Source organism: Austrofundulus limnaeus, unplaced genomic scaffold, assembly GCF_001266775.1.
Source record: "Austrofundulus limnaeus strain Quisiro unplaced genomic scaffold, Austrofundulus_limnaeus-1.0 Scaffold90, whole genome shotgun sequence".
NCBI lineage: Eukaryota > Metazoa > Chordata > Actinopteri > Cyprinodontiformes > Rivulidae > Austrofundulus > Austrofundulus limnaeus.
This window is the reverse complement of record NW_013952492.1, coordinates 1,087,080-1,108,432: the sequence shown is the minus strand read 5'-3', so window position 1 is coordinate 1,108,432 and position 21,353 is coordinate 1,087,080. Positions and strand designations below refer to the sequence as shown.

The following is a 21,353-nucleotide window of genomic DNA, read 5'->3' as shown; positions in this document are numbered from 1 at the left end:
CCCCCCCCCTCCAACACACACACTGCTTCCCTCCCCAACTTGGGCGGGAACAAGGAGTTGACAGTCCGCAAGAGGTTTGACAAAGACGCGCTATGGTATGGAGTTCCATTAGTGCCAAAAATATGTGTTTCTGTCTATGTAAGATGTATAACATATGACATAAGATATCACTTAGCATATCACCTTACATATCCCAATACATATACATCTTACACAGACAGAAATACATATTTTTGGCACTAATGGAACTCAGAAGGACAGGAGGGACGAGCACGAGGAGCAGGAAAACACAAGGAAAGTAGTTAGGGGAACCAAAAAAATGATAATATTTGACACTTTGAAAGGAACAAGTGTAGCTGGAGGCAGTGGAGGAGAGTGAGAGATGGGGATAGGCGGAGTGGAGAGAGAGATTAGACAGAGGGAGAAAGGCAGAGAAGAAGAGAGACCTTTTGGACACTGCACATTAAAGCCACAGTGCTTTGTAAAGGAAGATCCCACAACAACTGACAGGTTGGCACTGCCCTCTCCTTTCCTCCTGCTCCCTGCTGTGTATGCCCACACACACACACACACACACACACACACACACACACACACACACACACACAGTACACACAGACTCTCACTGTGTGCCTGTCAGTGTGCCGGGCTCTCTGGGTGGGTAGAGAGCTGCGCCGAAGAAGAGATGTTCGCTCCGAGGATGAGACAGCGTTTCTAACAGGATCTATTTGTGGACTGGGATAATACAGTGATACAACCGAGGGGGCTCAGGTCCACCGGAACCAACCCAATCAGCCATGGAGGGACTGCTGTCTCCAATGAGGACACGGGTGAGTTTCCATCGGGGATTATGGAGAATCGCAACCCTGGGTTCTTTCAGGGAACTCTGAAACCCACATATGTGAAAAGGTGTCTCGCAAACCTGCTGGAAATAAATCAGTCTGCGCCGCTGTCGCTGTGGTGATGCCTGAACTCGAGCTGAGAAGTTTCCAAGCAAGCAGCGTTGCTAGGGGCGAGAGTGCTGATGAGTGGGAGACAGAAGAGGTGTCAGATAGTGAGTGGAGGGGAAAAAAATGGTAAACCCAAAATCCAGTTTCAATTTCAGCTCTCTGCATTGTGTCTTGTGTGTAAATTTTGTGTTTTGTGTGTGTGTGTGTGTGTGTGTGTGTGTGAGAGTGTGTGTGCACAAGACTAGAGAGGGGCTGCTCTGGAAGAATGACTCAGTGTTTTAAAGTGGTACCCATCTCCGTTCAGTACAAGCTGCTGGCGTTTTGATTTAGGGTAGTGACTAAAAGAAGCAGAGACAGAGGCGCAAGGGACTGGCTTCAGACTCCGCACTGAACTGGACGAATGTCTGAAAGTGGGGATTCACTATTGTTCTTGTAATACATGAACGCCTGTATTAGGTCCACACATCCCTGCCCAACATGGGAGCTCGTAAGACTGCATGCTGGGCTCAGCATCTGCCCGGCAGTAATTGTTTTTGTGTCACGTACAAGAAAAAAAAAGGTAATAAAAGAAGTAAACTGTCTGTGTGCGCCGAGCACTTCGGAGCATGCTGGAAAATTTATCTTCATTTATGTGCACGCTCTGTCCGAACGAGCAGGTGTCTGCCTTGTTTTTACAGTGAGAGTTGCTGGGTTTGTGGTGAGACTTTGGAAGCTGCCAAGGTGTTATCAATATTTATAAGGAAATTGTTGGTTTCCAAGGCAAGGTAAAATAATATGCTTTTCTTCCATGTGGATATTCTCTCAGGTTATCTACACTCTCCCCTCAGCCGCTTCTGTCTGCGAAGGGCAAAAATGATTTAGCAACCTGGCTTTATCTATTCCTCCCTCCCATCCCCCTTCCCTTCTTATTTTATCCTCACTGTCACTGACCCAGACACCCCTAAATAAATTCTTGATGCACCCTCTACCAGTCTCAGATAATAAAATCCACCTCCATTCTCGTAAACCCTGCTTGATTTTATTCAAACCGGCAGAAATAGCATTTGAAAATCTATAGGAATGCTTGACTTTTTCAGAAAGCTGTGGGAGGTGATGACTCCCTCATTCTCACTTCTACTCTTGAAACTTACTCTTGGGATTTTTTTGCAGTTCTCCAGTGCAATTCGGGATTTTTACATTTAATCCAAGAGTTTGGGTCATCTGCCCAGCTGTCTGCACCTTACCTTGTCCTTGGCAGGTCATAAGAGCAGCGCAATTTGAATTAGCACATCAGCTCGTCGTCTTATCCAAAGAGAAGTGTCCGTGGACTGTTTATTGATAGACTTGGCTTCCAAGATACGGCGTGAAATCAAGTCTGTCATATCTGTGCCGTCTGCTACTCTGGCCGGATTTGCCAAAGAGCAAATCTTGCCAAGTCATTTTTTTAATAACTAAACGACTTTTTTTCATTTATCTTCATCGGTCACATTGAGCTTCCCATGCCTGACAGTTGATCAGAGTCTCTCAGCTTTGGCATCAAAGTCAGTTTGTTAGAATCACAGCATGACGATCCAACGCGAGGAGTCTGCCAAACATTGCAATGAATAATCTCCTCTTAATGCACTTTCTCCAGCCTTCAGAGATGAAAGGATGTGCCACGTGAGGACAGGAATTTTGAGGGTTTTTTTTTTTTTTTTGGGGGGGGGGGGGGGGGTACTGAATTTCAATCTGTTAGTAACAGCAAGGTTGCAGCTGATTTCATCAGGGATGGGAAAAAAAGGGTTACAAAGACTTTAATATTTGTTTAGGCTAAATATCTTAGCTTTACCTCTACATCTCAAGGGGCAACAAAACCTCTTTAACTTCTGTTTTGCTGACATTGTTTAGCCTTTTTTTGCTGAAAAAGACGCAACAAAGAGCATTTTACACTTTTTAAGTATTTTTTCTTTTCTATGTCACCCCTGAAAGTTGTCTCCTTCTTCTATTATCTTCTTCTATTTAATATGACAGTAATGGGCACTGAGGCAGAAAATTTAGATTAAAAAAACGCTTCAGTCAACTGTGAATCTGTGTTGGCCTTGTGTCCTTGTGTAGTAACACATGAGACTAAAACAAGTCAACAGGCACAGAAAAGAAAAAAGTGCAGTGTAAGTTCTTGCTCACAGCAAATAAAATCTGTGGAGAGAAAATGTTTAATACCCCTGGTGTCAGCTCTACTCACATATCTATGTTAGTTTCTAAATCTTTATTTGATGTGATTCCATGATCAATTACTGCAGTTATTCAAATCAGGACATGTCTTCAGACATCAGACATTTAAAACTTTTAAATGGTTTGTTTACATCCAGAAACTGTAGTTCTGAACAAAAAGACTAAAAAAAGCAAAGAGCTTCCCACTGGGATCCCCTTTTGTGTTTAATATATGCATATAGGTCAGTAGGACAAGGAGCTGAAGCTTCATAAAGTCTTCTCTCGAGAACATGTGTGCTCTCATGGCACACTCATCGTTTAGTGTGTGTGTGTGTTGTGTATCATTTATCCAATCAGCTCCTGTGTGCAGGTGGATCAATAGAGAGCAGCAATCTAGTGATTATCTCTATCAATGCTGTATTAGTCTAATCAGAGAGACTCATCTGTCACTTCTTTTACTCTTGTTGTTGATCCTCATGTTCAGTCTCTGTATGCAGCCTGTGTGTGTCCAGCAGCCTGTATCTTGGACACATGTCAAGTTTTCTAACTACAGATCACTTTGGCCACTTTATATTTCAAATATAGGTATGGACGATAGTGTTCAAGTTTTACAATAGTAAACCTTGTATATATTTGTACATGGTTTATTTATTAACAATAAAAGACAGCATGCAGATGGTTACAGACCACAGTAACAAATCCATTAGCACCATTAAAACAAAGCAAAACACATTGAATTCAAATTTTAGCCAAATTTGATGAGTGGCCAAAAGGACTTTTTGCACTCAGCATTTAATGAATCATAGGTCGGCCTGCCTTAAGATTACAGGTGAATTATGTTTGTCACTCAGCACTACTGGTCTTAATGATGATCACTGTAAACCTGGATTTTCTCTGGCAATATTTTAGATATTGTGAGTTACTATAGTAATTATTACATTATATTTATTGTGAAATCATTGCACAACAGTATAATCTTACCTCTATTTTGCATCTCCAGATTGATTTTTCAAATCTCAACGTAAATGTTATAGTTTGTCCTTTTTCTGATTAAAATTTGATACATCATAAAACAAAACAATAAAAACATTAGAAGCTGTGCAGCAGTTTGATCTTTAAAGTTTGAGAACCTGTCCCACCATTGATTTTTCTTTCAGCTGCCCCCAAATAATCCCACAAACCACTGTGCGCACCATATGCGGTAGGCGGTGCTAAGGTATCCAGGAAAAGGTCCATGGTTCACTGACCGCTGTAACAGTTAAGGTCAGGGCAGGAAAAAGAGCCACAAGGAAAGTGACCAGACCTACAGTCCCAACTGTCTCGCTGTTTGGATGAAAGTAATTAGGGGCGAAAGGCAGAACTGGTGGGCTTTGGGTCTGATGCACAAGGTGGAACAGTCTTTGGCAGCACGCGCGCACACGCACGCACGCACACACACACACACACACACACACACGCACGCACACACAATTTCTAAGCACAGCAGGTTAGCTGGCAGCTCTTAAAGGCCAAAGCAAACAAAGGGGATGTCTGGTGGCTGAAACCGCATGACGCACATCATGTGAACACACATACAGAAGGCACAGACATACACACAGACACACACAGACATACACTCACAGACACACACACAGAGACATACACACAGACACACATGGTTGTCAAATGTATCTCCCAGCTGTCCTCTTAGCCTACCACTTACACTGTCAAAGTTAGTCTTAATTAAGGACAAAACATGAAAAAAGATAAATTATTCATCTTAGAAGCCACTAGTTTTAGTTTTATGACTATTTTGACCAATATGCTCATGTTGTTCTGTTTGCAGCCATAGAACCAAAGATCTTCAACTTGTAATGTCTCATTTTGAGGAGCAAATTTCTCAGAGATGATGTCTGAGTCATATAACATGATTAGACTGATAAAAATGAGCAAAGGGTTGTTTTAAACCGTTATTATTTTTCAAAACTAATTATCATTAACAGCTTTTACAAGCTTCTGACCTACTACGCAAGTAAAACTGTTCCAGACATGGATTTTCACTGGGAATAAATCATGTCATGTCCACACTTTTATATCTATATCTGTATCTGTCATGTGAGGCAAAATAAGTCTAAAGCAAAGCTGGAACGTTTATTTGATGAGTAAAATAAGATCAGCGGGGTGCCATTTATAAACCCCTTCTCTGATTTCACTCTTTAAAGAGTTTCCTCTGCTGCGCATCTCCACTTCCTGTTTGAAGGCGTCTCTTGTCGTCCATATGTCATCTCTGATCACGAGTGTGTGCTTGTGTATGTATGCGTGTAAGCGTGCTTAATGTCCTCTTGTCCCCTTCAAGTGGCCTGAAAGATAAGATCAATCAGAAAGCAATTTGGCCACCAGAGACGAAAACCAGCAGTGTGCTTAATGTTAGGATGTCGTCATGGAAACGTGCGGCGCAAATTTTCCACTTTATTGGCTGCCGTCAGTCTGCAGGCCTTTTTCAAATAATTTCCACGAGAATGCACACAAATGAAAGATAACGATAATTTCACTGTAACACCATGCTTCAGTTAATGCATTCAGTTTGGTGTTGCAGTGTTAAACTCATACACTTCACATTAAAGTGCCTGAAGCAGTCCCATTATATATGTTGACTCTATCTGTGTAATTACATAGAATAGATGGTCCCAAGAGACTGTTTTTAGTCTCTGTGTGTGCTGATTCAGTTTAAAGACAATGGTAATTGGAAAGTTACATGTTTTGTGTTAGAATGTAATCATGAATGTCCACAGAGAGACACACAACAACAACACAGATACTTGATGGACAGAAAATTAGTAGTATCGCACAAAACAAAGAAGGTACGGTTCAAAATGAGCCATACATAATTAGATCAGTAGATCTAAATAGAATCAACACTGTTGCAAATTAAAGGTATAGCAGTACTTAACTTCCTGACTACCAGTAGTTCAAATTTGTCCTCTATCTCTCACCCACTTCATACTACTGGATCAACTCCTTTTGGTATCTACAGAGGACATTTAGGGCTTTTCAATTATACCAAATTTGTAGGGGTGGGGCTTTGGTATCTTTCTCTTCCTCATTTAGGTGGTGTCCCTCGGTGAAAGCGTGTTTTAAGGTAAGCGGAAATGTAAATGCATAATACTTTTTACTGAAGAAATTTTGACTTAAATGTTTGTATATTTTATATAAGTCTCTATTAAACACATTAAAACACAATCAGACTTATTTTAACTTTATTTTTGCATAGTATTTAATCATTTAAAAAATGTCCTCCGTAGTGGACATTTGTATTTCCTTCATTTTGCCCTGTTTTTTTTTTTTTAAAGAACAAGAAAGGGAGTCATTCTCAGAAGCAGAGACTATTTTACTTCAAATTGTTGATAAAAAAAACAGCTATTGATGTATAATTGGTGTTGATAGGATATCTGAGTCTGTCTAGAACAAGAAAAGTATGCATTGATGAGCAAATGGTTCTATTTACCAGTCAATACCTGGTGTGCCAGTTCCGGGCAACCCATACCCAACTGGATTGAAGGTGTTTGTCTATTCTGCATCAGTTGTGTAGACACCACAGCCAATTGCAGCTCTGAGACACAATGATGCAATCCATCTTCCAGGATTGTGGATAAAACACATACATCTAGGTGTCACAGAACTGACTGCAAAAGTAAAACATGTGATGTGCGCAGTGTTAGGTTTGAATAAAGGGAATTACTTTTTAAAGTTTCTCACCAAATAAGCACTACAAAGCAAAAAATTTAAAAAGTGATGATTGACAATTATACAGATGTTAAACTCATTCGTATTTTTGACTTTTTGTATTTTCTTTGGGATTAATTGATGGCCATGAAGGTTCAGTTTCACATGTACGGTGTTCTGATGTCCACTGTAGTGGACATGTGACATCTCAAAAAAAAAAACTAAAAAAAAACATTTTTCAGTATTCTAATAACCTTACAAAGATTGTGGAATAAAAAAAAATGTAATTGGACAATAGTCAGAATACATATTCACTGCCAAAGTTTTGAACTAAAATCATCTTGTGTTGAAAATGAATGAGTAGGTGTCTTTAATATTACTGCTAGGTCTCTTGTAAAATTACAAGTTGACCCATAGTTTTTGGTCTTTTTTCTGCTTTACTGCCATCCCATCCTTTTCCTTGATTTGTCTTCCCAAATCTCCAAACAGCAACGTTTTAGCAGCGCTTGAAAGCCCTGCTAAATAAAAGCCCCTTTGTCAACACAATCCTGAAAGAAAAGAAAGATGTTAACTTCAAAGAGGGGAGGAAGTCAAAGTAATGACAGATTTGCGCTGGCGCTAAAGCAAACCAACATTAACAGAAAAAAAAAACAGTGCAAAAACACAACATTTATACTTACAGCTGGTCTCCAGAGGCAACTGCTCTGTTCCAGTTCTGACCTGATTGCATGCACTGAGGTATACACTCGCTCTGCTGCAATTACAAATGCAGCCTGGAGCTCAAGGTTGCCTTCTCTCCTCTTACACCACAGAGACGCAGGTTCAGTCCCTGGCTGCAGTGCCTCTGGCCTTAGTGTTCTTTTGAGTGTTATTAGTAAAGTAGCAGACTTGAAGCCACAAAGGAGTGTATGTTTGTGCTAATAGCCACAACAGGATGACTAGGGCACCTATTTGGGGTTTAACCGCCGCAAGATAACATTTCTGAGCAAAAAAGAAGCAACTAACCATTTCCATGTGTATCATGGCAATATTCTCTGAGTTAGCTGCAACAAAAACGAAAGCAGAAAGGCCTTTCTTGGTAAACTGTAGCTAATTTATGTATTAAAAAAATCTCCAATCCAAACACCATGTACCAATTTCCCGTTTACAAGTTTCATGCTTGGGTGCACTAATGTCTCCTTTACGGTTTACACATACTGTACATCCGCTCAAGGAGACAAAGACACTGAACACTTTCAGAGTTTATTCAAAATGCTCGCATCCAGGAGCGCATACTGTGAGCATGCATGCTGCTTCATTTACATGCTCCACAACCCCTACATGCACAGCAGCAGCCTCAGACATACGGAACCATATGTTGCCACCAATGATCCCCCTAATTTTTCATGTCTTTGAGCATACACACAAACTCCCTGAGAATTCCTTGGACCACCGTGAGCAACATCAGACGTGTACACTGTCACCAAAAGAGTATCACATCTAATACCTGAGTTTACAAAAAATAACATGCCTTATTAAAATAATTAAATTACAAACATAGCTTATGTTCCTATATTATTTAATATAAGTAATTTGGCCAACTTACAATGAAAAAAAAAATTTTTCTCATGAGTTGTGTAGCAATGTTGTATGAAAAGGTATGAGGATACTGCTCTGGATGTTGGTCCTCCTCTGGTCTGGATGTTGGCCCTCCTCTGGTCTGGATGTTGGTCCTCCTCTGCTCCTTATTTAATGAATGATATCTATAAATGAACATTCTTCAAAAATGACACTAGAATAAATACAAGTATGATCAGGGACTTTAAATTTCACCTTTTTTTCTGTCTGTCCACTTCTCCAGTTTTTGCAGAGCAGGGCTATTCAACTAAACTGCTCCAGGGGCCACAGTTTCTGTAGGTCAACAGCTTAGTGGCCAAACATCCAGCAATTAAAGTTATTGCCAATAAGAACTTTGACTTGCCCAGGGTCAGATTTCTTTTTGTGTGACAGGTCGTTTCTCCTCTCTCGATCTTTTGCGCTGTGCCATTCCACATTATTACAAATAACTTCATTTCTGGACATTTATGGTTTGATTTCTTTGTATGTATGGATCACTTGGGTTGTTACCAACATCTGGTGAAAACTTCATGTCATTGGCACCTAATATATTTACTGAGAAAAATGGTGACGTGTTCAATACTTATTTTACCCGCTGTAATAAATTATTTATTTAATGTACAGTTCAGGTTGGATTTTATTTTATGCGCTACATAGTTTTGGTGTGTGCGGAGAACTTGTGAGCGTTGCGCGACTGCGCAAGCACACAGCTTAGAGGGAACACTGGTTGCCACCACACAACCTTATTGATGTAGTCAGCTTTGCAGCACCAGAGCAGGAGCAAACAGGTTCAGGGCTCTTGGAAGGATGACTGATTGGAAGATGAGCTAGACAGCATGACAGATGATGGTGGCACCAGGATGAGTGAGGAATAAATCTGTTTGTTGTTGGCATGTGGGTCTATGGACGTGTTTCTCTTTTTTATTTTTATTTTTTACTAGTGCTTTTCAGGGTATTTTCAGTGAAAACCACAGCAGTAAATAATGGGTTCTGGATTTTTACTAGATGTATCTGTCTAAAACAGACACATGCTCCTGTAAAAGTGAGCATATTGCTTTAGTCATTTCCCTGAGCATGTTTCTCCTCATCAGGGGAATCAGGGATTTTTCATGCTCCTTAACTTTACAATGTGCTTTATAGGGCACACCTTCTCTATTTTATATGAACACTGTATCGTGGTTGCCAAATCTCCCATTACCACCTCTTTCCCATGTGTCGACAGCTGCCATTACGCTGAATTAAACCCAAATATGAAATCACAGTTGCCAGATTGATGCTCATCAATTCTCTCAGGAATACTTACATCATCCTAAGTGTCTCACTGACCCTCACTGCTCTCATTATGGCTTGTTAAAACAATTAGAAGTGACGTGTGTCAGATTTATAACTCAGTCTTGTGTGTATTTGGGCCTGCACATGTATGAGTGTGTGTTTTAGTCTGAGCAGATGTGAGCATCTGCCATTGTTGTTAAGGTCATTAATACATGTCTAGAGGTGTTTGTATGTGGATGTGTCTCGTTTTCGGCAGCATCTGTTGTTGTTTGCTGTTTGCTATGTTTATGTTTACATATTTGAAAGCTGTCTGACATATCCAATTTAAATATACGTTTGTGTGACAGAGATTAATGTTGCAGATGTACGGTTTTCACCTTGAACTTGGCTGAGTTCCAGCTCTTGTTTGCAATTACAAAAGTTCACTTAAAACTTGCTAAAGCAAAATAGTTTGCAGCTGTATTTTCTAAACTGCTGAAAAATAATTGCAATATGTTTGTTGATTTTATACCAATACTACAAATAGCTTTGGGGTTTTTAGACATAAGACATCTTTAAAATGTTACTTACTGTTCACCAAGTAGAAACAAACAAATAAAGAAAAAGTTACCTAAAAACTCAGATGACATTACATCAGCAAATTGTAAATCTTAGAAGACATTTGTAGATCACTGTGGCAGATTATTTATTGTTAATCAAAATTTCAGGAGTGAAATTCATTTGTGGTGTTCCTCACGGATATATTGTAGGACCTTTGTGGTTGACACTTATCATGAAATATTTGCTAAATATTAGTATATGTACTGTATATCTTAGTTATTATACAAGTCATGTACCAGAGTTTTTTTGCAAAATTTTAGTACTACTACATAAAAAAATTTCAGATGAATAAATATATTAGCTGGAAATTTGAATAAATAATTTCAGAATGTTACATTGAATTATCTTTATGTAAACGTTTGACCAACAATGATAATTATTTTCCAATGAGTGCTTGTTAGCACTTTTAGAAAACATATATTTTAGATTGTTATATAGGTTTTATGAGTTAACATGTTTAAGTAACTCAATAATTAATTTGTTGTTGGCAAGGTATCTTTGTCCTGTTTGGCTTTTATCTCTCCTGTATATTTATAACTTTCCTATTCTCTTGCCATTTATGTACAAAATAACTGAAACTGATTAAAAATGTAGACCAAGTTCATCGTGTCTGTTGACCTTGAATGAAAGTCATTTTAAAATGATAAATATGTCTCGTTATGCAGATTTATTTCTATTCAGGATCTTTAATAAGATTCATGTTTTTACTTTCCGGCCACCAGAGTGTGCTGTGATTATGTGATTTCTTAAGGGTTCTGTGAAGAATGAGCCTCAACACGAGTAACCAAGTGAAGGCGAACAGATATCTCAGACCATGTGAGGTACTGTTTGTCTTCCTGTAAATCTTCAGACAAAGTAAAGAGTAGAAAAAGGCCCTTGTGGCTGTAAGTGACCATCTAGAAGGTCAGCATTCAGGATGGGAAATTAAAATCTTGATGTTGCTTAAGATTTGCAACCACCTGGTTCAAGCAGCCTCTCTTTTTTATTGTAGCCTTTGTGATAAATGGAGACAATAACCAGAGACCTTTGGCTGTAATGGGCAGTCGTCTGCTGCTTGGCTGCTGCTGTGTGTGAGTGCTGTCGGTTTGGCCCCAACAGATGCAGACAACTCCACATTTCTTCTCATCCGTCATGACAACATTCTCAGACATAAAAGCGACGAGGACCAGGCGGGGAAGGAGGACTGCGTGGCGACCAGAGGACTGGTGGGGATATAATTAATGACCTCATTCTGCTCCTCCGGCTGTCCGAGAAAGAGACAAAGACAGAGGGAAATTCAGAAGTGCGGAAAACAAGTGAAACCAGGATGGAGAAAATGGAAAGATTTGCGGGGTGGGGGACACAGAGGGACAATGAGAATTAAGGGGGGAAGCATATGTTAAAGGCTGAGCTCGATTATTAATTATGAGTTGTGTCAGTGACCGAGTGGCCATCCTATTATTCCTGCTGTCTCCTGGAGGGGCAGTTATGCTAGGTTTACCCTCCATGCTCCCTTCTTCAATACATCACCCACCTCCTGCAATTTTAATGAGCCCAATTTGAGCTTTTCTCTTTTGCACTCCTGCAGAAAAAGGGGGGAAATGTGAATAAATAAATACCAAGGGACAAGACCTCAACTTGGTATTAATCAAATCAGCTGCAGGTGATGCAGTTTAGACATGAAGATGCAGTGAGGACAAAGACAAGTGGAGTGTATAAGGTGACTGGTCTGTCTAGGCAGGGGGGGCGGAGCCTCAAGAGGTTAAAAATGACCTCCCTTTATAAACCTGCTGCCTTTTAAGATCCTACTTTGATTCCCTCTATTACTCCAGGACAGGAGAAATACACAATTAAAACCAATGTCTGATAAAAGTGCACACGCTTCACTAATTTGATTCTACATTTTGCGTTTTAGAACAAAGAGAACAGTGGTTTGGAGTAATGTCAGGAGGTGGGATATGATCTCCTCAAATTACAGCCCCCTTTTCCTAGAATCTCAGGTGTACCACCCTCCCCACCCCCCTCCTCTCTGAGCGTTAACAAAGACAATCTGCCAGAGTCGTTCAGCATTAAGTTGGTTGAAGCAGTGGAGCTGCGATGCACCTGTCAGAGGTGTGGGGCCCATCTGTACAGTAACAAGCAGCTTAGTCCCATGCCTGCAGCAGGAGGTGGATCCGGGACAGACTGGCTTGGGTTACTACCCCCCCAGGGGGGGAAAGTGTGCATGCATGTTAAAGGTTTTAAAGTAAGCAGTTCATGCTGGCTGACTCAAACGAGGAAGAAGCGCAAGTCGGAGTGCATGTCATTGGGGGATGTGCGCAGGTGCATCCTCTCTTTAGTTTGTATTTTATTTATGCACATACTTAGTTTATGTTTTGCATGCCTGAGGGCTCCGAATCATCTAATGTCTGTAAACATGGAAAGTTGTGAATAACAACAGGGTGAGAGGTGTACAGAAGTTAAAATAACAGCTGCATCCTGGATTTAGAACTGTGCTAGAAGCAAAGACTTAACAAAGCTATTTTGCATGAAGGTCCTGATGCATCTCAGTAATCCAGGTAAAAAATCAAAAAGAAAAAAATTGTATAGGTCTTCTGGACGGGTTCTTCTCCAATGAAACGTTTCGCCTCTCCTCCAAGAGACTTCTTCAGTCTGAGAGTTTCAGGCAAAATTCAGGCTTTTAAGCCCTGCCTCCATGTGACTGATACTCACATCACATGGCTATCGTTGACACCTAATTAACAAAAACATTGACGATTTTCAGGAACCTTTTAGCCATTCTTCTCAAATTGTCATCAGAAGTTGTCACAAGTTGACCTAAATAACCAGCAAGTCTCTGGAGACTGAATTTGTTTTATAAATGTAAATTTCAATTATATTGGGAAAACTGTTCACAGTATTAGAATACAAAATCATTACAAAAAAATCCCATTAAAGCATGTAAACTCTGCAGCTTTTGGTGTCCTGTATTTTCAGCGAGAGAGTCCAATTGCATATTATTTTTCCCAATGATCTGGTTTGTAGCAATTACATTTAAACAATATCATCAAATGTTTATCACACACAATGTAAAAATACCAGATTCCTAATTGTCTGGGAACATTGTGACTCGTGTACAACATAGTCCTAAAAGTCATGCAGGCCTACACTGCCTTCCGAACATAGTTAATTTGTTAAATTTGTTGGAAAATTCATGTTTTTCATCTGCTGATGGGTATGTGTGTAAGTATCTGTGTCTATTTCTGGGTATGGTGTAGGCAGGGAAGCCTCCTCAGCACTGGGAAAAGTGGGCTAAGATTACTGGGGCAGAAAATGCTGGAGCGTGACTCAATCCAGCGCCTTCATACAACCAGCCTCTAAAATATGCCTCTGTCGTATTCTATAGGCTCTGAGCCTACCACATATGCACCTTCCTCTATCATGAGGGGCTTGTGCAGCACAGGGAACACACAGGTAAACAAGATGCTTGAGTATTTTTGTTTTTATTATTATTATTATTATTTTAAAATTGGAACAATTTCTTTTACTATTCCTGTATTTCAATAAATACGTTTTCTATTCTGAGGATGGATGTGACTCCATGAATCCCAAGGTGACTTTCACTGCAGCAACAATGACAGAAGATGTTAGAGTGCACCTGCCTCCCTCCCTCCTCACACGTCATTCCAAAACTCACACACACACTCGCGCTCGAACTGAAAGACGCACAACACATTTCACAATGTCATTCACTGTAATGCGACAAGACAGAATTAGGATGCAGAATGACACAGCAGAATTTACAACAACAGAGCAAAGAATAACTTAGCAGAATTGTGTTTTTATCTGCACTTGCTATCCTTCCACTTGTGAAGCCGGCATTAAAGAGTCAGTGTTTGGAAGCCATAAAACGAGGAAAAAAAATACACATATATGCTCAGTAGTAAGTATAAGTACACTTAAAGACCACTTTCTTCAGATGAAGCTGTGTGACCATAAAACACGATACTCAGCGGATCAATACAAACATTTTTAGATCAGTTAACCACTCTGGTTTTCTAGTGTTGCACTCTGCAGAGTCGAACACCTCCATCTCCAGTTTAAAGAGAGGCAGTAAACCTTTTCACAGTTAGATGCTAACAGGTGCTTAAGAAGCTTTATCAACATGCTTTGCGTGGATACCCTCTGTGTGTGTGTCTACATGTGCATGAGTGTATGTGTGTGTGTGTGTGAGTGCACAAATCTGAGATGACTTGGGAAAACCTCCAAGAATTTGCTTAGCACACATACCTAATTTCCACCCCAGGTGGACATTGTGATCAATCAGTCTCACGCTGACACTCACTGTACTCTCTTGGAAAATTGGATGTAGAGAGGGAAACTGTCCTCGGAGCTTTTAGTATGAATCAAAATTAGAATCAGAAAGGATTGTTAGTGGGGAGATGCACTGTTTGATCTGCTGCGATGGTCACAGCTGTGGCGTCGGTACTCCTTTCTGGATTAGCGAGACAGTCTGGTTTCAGGGAGAAACTGGTGAAAGCAAACAATGGGAACAGATCTCGGACCTTCGGGTACGGCATCACACAAATTATTTTAAATCTAATATTGTGCTGATTGTATGTAGAGGTGGTGAATCTTATGAACAAGTGTGTTGTTTTTGTGTTTATTCATGTTAAAGATGTATAATTGTGACAAAGGATTACTAGAGTTGTGCACAAATGTGCTTCTTTGCATTGGGCTGGAGTAGTTTTCTAATTATGCAGTGAAGATTTATGGCATTTAGTTCCCCCAAAGATGGCCACTTATTATTTATTCACATACCATTTTAGATTATGAAATAGAAATCTGGGTTATATGTGAACTGTACCAAGACCGAGTCACACTGGGACATGCTGTCCTCTCTTGCCTCTCTGCTGGGGGTTAATCTGTTCACTAGTAATGAATGCCAGTCTGGATAATCTACCTGCAGCTCTCAACGCTCCTCTCAGCATTCATTCTCCATGAGCTGCTCTCTTTACAAGTCTTAGCCGCCATATACTGTCCGTCTTTAGTCATTTATTATGCATGAGCAATGCGCAGATGAGAATTAGAGGGAGATTTCTGAGTTATTAATGACTGGATGTTACATATTCACAGCAGGCAGCATTAGGGACAGCATAAGGAAGATGGGAAGGCCTCCCCTGGGCAACAATGAACTGATGGATGTACTCTCTTTAACACCAAATGGTGTGTGTGTTATGATGTTTGTGTGTATATGTCTGGGTGCTACAGAGTTGTGGCTGTGCAGGAGCTTCAGTCACACCTCGTTGCTCTGAACTATAAGGTTGAAGAGTGGCTGTTCCTGTCAACCTCATAGCCAAAGAAGGTGAGAGGGCAAAGGTCATCGGGGCACTGGGTCTGCGTGGCTGAGGGAAGGAGTTAAGCATGACAAGGTGGAAGGAATAAGATTGAGAGGGATGTCTCTGAGAATGAGCTGAGAGGGAAATTAAGCAGAAGCAGGAGGAGACCAGATTGGGGTTAAATGTGAAGCTAAGAGGGAGCCTGCCTGTGCCATCAACTTAAATTAGTCATTTTTTATTATTGCACTTTTATTTTCGTAAAGTAAAAAAAAACTTCATTATATTAAAAATAATAATTTATTTAGACTTAATGTACAAGACATGCAAAAGCGGATCAATCACATTACTGCTTTGATTTCTCACAATAGCGTGGTTTTGCTTTGATGTAATCAGTTCCTCAATTCTTCCACTCATATCCTGTTTTTGTGCCACAGCGCAGCCAGACTTCAGTCTGACCCTTCTGTGTCTTTCTTTTAGCAAGTCGTGTTAACTGAGAGAGGGGACGGCGGGGAGGGCACATTCCTCTTGCTCTTTCCAGAAAAACAAAAACAACCCGTCTTTTTTGAACGTCCTGTCAACATCCTTCCCCCCTCCTGCTTTCGTCTTCTGATTTCCTCTCATTCAGTCCCTGCCCCTCTACTGTGCACTCTTGTCCTCCCTCCCGTCTTTCTCTTTCTCAATCAGCCCTCTACCCCACATGCCAGGTCCAGTACCACCCCGCCTCAACCCTCCCTGTTACTGTTACATAAGTTCCAGTCATAGATCCCAGGCCATATTGCTTTTGTTTTGCCCTCGCTGTGTCTACGGGAGTCACAGCAACCAGGGCCATCCCTTAATGAGGCTGCCACAAAGGCCCATTGACGAGAGGCCCAGCGTTAGAGGAGGATGACCCCAGCCGAGAAGCACCCAGATCCGTGCATCAGCTGCCTCAGGCTCTGCCTCCAGACAAAGACGTCCACTGTGGACAGAGACCCGAAAAAAGGACAGAGAGGAAGAGGGAGACAGAAAGGGGGGAAAGGGAATGGGCATTACGGTACAATCGAGTTACCAAATGTACCCTTGAAAACTGTAGAAAAAATGGTGAGACATGTGACTTCATCACTATTGGGTTGACCATCAAGCTTTATATCGCCTCCACTTGTCCTTCTGACAGGAACAGTGAGGTCCACTCTGCTCTCCTTCTGACCGGGACTTCTTAGTGTCTTCACGGATCATAACTTATATCTAGAAGCTGCTACTGTTCTCTACCATGTCCCGAATGCCCATCATTTGTCTCAAGTTGCCTAAAGGAACCATTTAAACATGTTGACGGGACCCCCCCCCCCCCCCCCCCCCAAATGCTTTTGGGGAACTTTGGAGCACCAATCAAAATGTTGCGAGGCTTTTAGAGTCAAGCTTATGAGTGATGTTTTGTTAATCGGATTTAGATTACAGCCATTTGTTCGGGAATCTGTCCCTGACGGAGTGGGAAAGTGAAGCTCGCACAAGGAAAGAGAGACTGTCTGAAGATATGTCACAGATGGTTGGAACACTGACTTGGATTTTATGTGGCTGAAATGATTCAGTTACACCTTTAGAACTTTGGTCAAAAATTACAAGATTGTACAGGTGGGGAAGGTGGAAAAGAAAAGAAGCTTCGATACTATAATACAAAGCTGGAGGAAGAGACAAAACCATTTCTTTTTGGTGATAATTTCTTGAATCATCGCAGGATGACTCTCTCAACTCGGCTGGAAGACCTAGAAGTGACCCTGGAGCACATGCTTATGGATGTTTTTGTAAGTTGTTTACTTAAATTTACTTTTCATTTTTAGATCTTTTTTTATTCTTATTATTTGTCAGTGCCCATTTCGTTCTCTTGTAGATCTTCTTGCCTGTGTTTAATTGCAGTTAGAGACCCAAGGCCAACATATGTTCATGTGTCTTCCAGATGTTCCCTCAATAATTGGCACAGGGAAAAAAAATGTACTGGTTAAGTGTGTGAGTCTGTGACAGAGGAGGAGATCTGGAGAAGAAGTTAGCTGACCAAGATCCTAACCCGGACTAATATAACTATTACTCAGCACATAATTAGCCCAGTGAGGAATTTGTATTAGCTATGTGAGAAGCTACAAATCATTAAATCTAGGTATTGGGTTCTTGCTCTTTCTTTTCCCACAGATAGTCACAGATGTTCTGATTATGAATGCAAGAAGTGTTCAAGTAAAAAGAGGGAAACGAGGGATAAAAGATGAATGAGAATGATGAAAATCTGATGGCTGTGATGTTTCTTTTGCCCGTGATGCTCGGTTGGAGGTAGATTATAGAAGCCCCTGTGGACTGGAAAGTATTTTCAGCATCATGCACACACAAATGTCACACGCCCTCGCATGCGTGGTCTTACCTTTGCATAAGCACTTGCACATTCAGTAACGCCAGAATCCCTGGCTGCACTGATGTCCCGGCTGCTGTAATGAGTTTGGTCGTTAAGCTGCTGTTTTCTCTTTAACATTGTTCACAGGGACTGACATGTGTTGGAGGCAACCGTAATCTGTCCTTTTTTCTTGAGTTATCCCATGCCTTTCAGCGAACATTATCAGCACTCAATCTACTGCTGCAGAGCTGCAAAGCTGCTGATTTATGCAGAAATCTGATGCCCGAACCTATTTGCCTAATATGAAGGTTTGGTCCTTTTTTCATGTTTAATAGATGAGTTACGACTACGGCAATAAAGGTTAATGTTTACGACAACAATAAGATTTAGATTATTCATGTCTTATATGTGAGATGGAAAGGAAAATGTGATGATTATTTCCTCTAAATTAGCTTTTCACTAATTAGGTTACTTATTTATTTATTTGTTTGTTTGTTTAAACTGCAAAAAAAAAGAAGCTGGGAAACAGAGGGTTTCTGCCCACTTTGCATATTTTAATGAGAAATATTTAAATCGATTGCAACCTTTCCAGTCTGGTTGATGAGCATTTGTGCATGTGACGTTGTGTGTGTACATGACATCCAACACACATGCGCACAACACACACAAAAAGCCAGGGATGAATTAAGAAGAAGCAACTAATCAAATAAAAGCATGAAATTGATCAATTTTATGAAATGTTTTTTTAGGAATAGACAAGTCAAAGCAAAATGTTGAATTATAAAAGGGGTCTCATGGAAATTTTATGAAGAATTAATGTCTTACTTGATACTCTTGTGAACCTTTGGAGAAATTTGGAATTTTGTTTGGATAAATTCTATAAAATTGTAGACTTGAGGGTGTTTTTTTAGGATGGCAATAATCCAATTTGAATGTGGGTTCATTCAAGTAAAAAAACACCTTAAAAGCAGATTGCTGTCATTTTAAAACAGCTTCAATCATTAAAATTTCATAGCAGTTCACAAGAATGGTATTATTGAACCTTTACCCCCAATTACATTTCACATTTCTTGGTTATTTTGGCAGAAATATTATGCACATTTTGCCAGATTTATACCAACATTCTGCATTTTAACAGCGAAAGAACAAACAGTGTTGGGTGTCTGACTCTGAGTGAGACTCGGGTCGTTACAGAAATATTAAGGGTCATTAGAATAATGACAGCGATTCTCCATCCTCCAGCAGAGAGGAACCCCCAGAGCCCCATATCTATGCTGCTCATTGGGCTGGAGCAGCAGAGTGTATGGCTAAATCCAAGGCTGCACAGCATTTTTTTTTTTCATCAGCACACCAGTGCATATGAATGATTCAGGGAAGCTGAAAGGATCAGAGGCAGAGAAGTTCCTTTAGAGTTTTTATTACTACAAGTAAAAGCAGGTCACTGCTCTGTTGTCTCAATACGGAGCTGAAATTAAAATGCATTTTAAATAAAGGCCAGTTATTTGAACTGTAATGCATTTAAAACATCATTCTTCATTACTGGATAAAAAATAAGATCACATTTTTTAAAGGCTTTACACTCCCAATGATACAAAAGGATCCACTGACATGAATCAAACAGAGACAGGATCTGTATCCCCTGTTTGGATCCTTTTCTAGTTGCTGGAAAATGCCAGCATGTGACGTCATGTCAGCTCCTGCCAAAGCTGTTCTGTATTGTGTTGCTGAATCTGCGGCGCTGTGAGGGGAGGACACACTCAGTGAGGGGAGGGGAAGATGGCAGCTTCACGTTCAAAAGAAGCCTTGCCATCGCACACAAAGGCTGACAGTCACATCAGGAAATTAGGCGGCTTGATTAAAAATGCATCCAGTCCTTGTGTAGTTTAATTGAATCTCCTCCTTGTGCAGGCAACAAACTGTGAAACCTCCCAATCTTTTCCTCGTGCATCTTTTTCAGTGATGACGGCCTGGAGGCAAAGCACACCTCGCTCCTTTTTCTCCCCCGATCGCTTCCTTTCTCTCCCTCCCCATCCCCCTGGTCTCCTCTGACAGAGAAAGGCCTCAGCTGGATGGGATTGTTTCCATCACAGCTGCACTGTTTTGCTCTTTGCACCACTGTCTCCTCTTTTTTTTGTAAGCAATAGAGTACCATGGTTTATGTCTTTGCCAGAAATGGTCTGCTACAAAGGGCCTGTGGTTTTCGAGAGCATTTAGTCTGTCTGGGGCACAAACACTGTGACACACTGATTCCAAGAGCTGCATCTAAATGTCAGAACATGTGAAGAATGTGGACACTATATTACTCTGTTTGTGTCGTGCTGCTGTTGATGTGGTGTTGTGGCTATTGATTTGGTGTTTTTGCGTTGTAATATTGTGACATAATCAGTCTGCTCTGTCAATTACAAGCAAACTGACCTCCTCCCTTTTACCGTCACACACCACCCATAACTCACTCTTCTCTGCTCCGCCTCTTCCTCAAGTAATCAGTTCATCTTTTGCTAAATAATTCAGATCTGGTTATTGATTGATATAGGGGCAGAGTCAGAATCGGCATGCTTTCAGAACCAAGATTTTCTAGAATATTTTCTTGCATGACCTGGTTTGTTTGTTTGTTTGTTTGTTTGTTTTACATTAGCCTGTCAAATCGTCTTTATTACCATATTCCAGCTGGGATGAAGAGTAGCACCTCTTGAGTTCTCAGTCGAAAAAAAAGTGAATTTCCCTCTCCACGTTGGGACTGAGGTTCTACCTCTATTGGAGGAGCTCAAGTATCTTGAAGGGGGTTGTTTATGAGTGAGGGAAGAATGAAGCGTGAGACGGACAAGCAAATTAGTGCAGCTTCTGCAGTGTTGTGAACACTGTACCGAACTGTTGTAGTGAAGAGAGAGCTGAGCTGTAAGGTGAAGCTTTCTTTTTATCTATCAGTTTACATTCCTACCCTCACCTATGACCTAAAACTTTGAGTAGTGACCGAAAGAATGAGATCGCAAATACAGGCAGTCAACATGAGTTTTCCTCACAGGGTAGCTGGACTGTCCCTTGGTGAGTTGTCCAGGAGAGACCCAGAAAAGAGCTGCTGCTCCTCCACATCGAGAGGAGCCAATTGAGGTGGTCCAGGCATCTGGCAAGGATGCCTCCTGCATGCCTCCCTAGAGGGGTGCTTCAGGCATATCCAACTGGGCAGAGACCCTGGGGAAGACCCAGGACATGATGGAAAGACTGTCTCTCATCTAGTCTGGGAATGCCTTGGAATTCACCCAGGAGAGCTGGAGGAGGTGGCTGGGGAGAGAGAGGTCTGAGCCTCCCTGCTCAAGCTGCTGCCTGAAACGACAGGACTCAGAATAAGAGGATGGATGGATGGATGGATGGATGGATGGATGGATGGATGGATGGATGGATGGATGGATGGATGGA

The 21,353-nt window shown here is 40.9% G+C and overlaps 1 protein-coding gene across 3 annotated transcripts in view; it reads left to right on the top strand.

Annotated features, from left to right (window-relative positions):
- frmd4a (FERM domain containing 4A) overlaps nt 1–21,353 on the top strand; it is a 95,849-nt gene that overhangs the window by 16,544 nt on the left and 57,952 nt on the right. The window contains exon 1 of one of the 3 annotated variants that reach the window (XM_014012341.1): nt 587–830. The exons of 1 other annotated variant lie outside the window; for it this stretch is intronic. In XM_014012341.1, the coding sequence (XP_013867795.1) occupies nt 798–830 (33 nt within the window). In that variant the 5' untranslated portion in view covers nt 587–797. Of the gene's footprint in view, nt 1–586; nt 831–17,055; nt 17,365–21,353 lie in introns of those variants that run through there. One more of the 3 variants, XM_014012339.1, reaches the window with a different exon arrangement.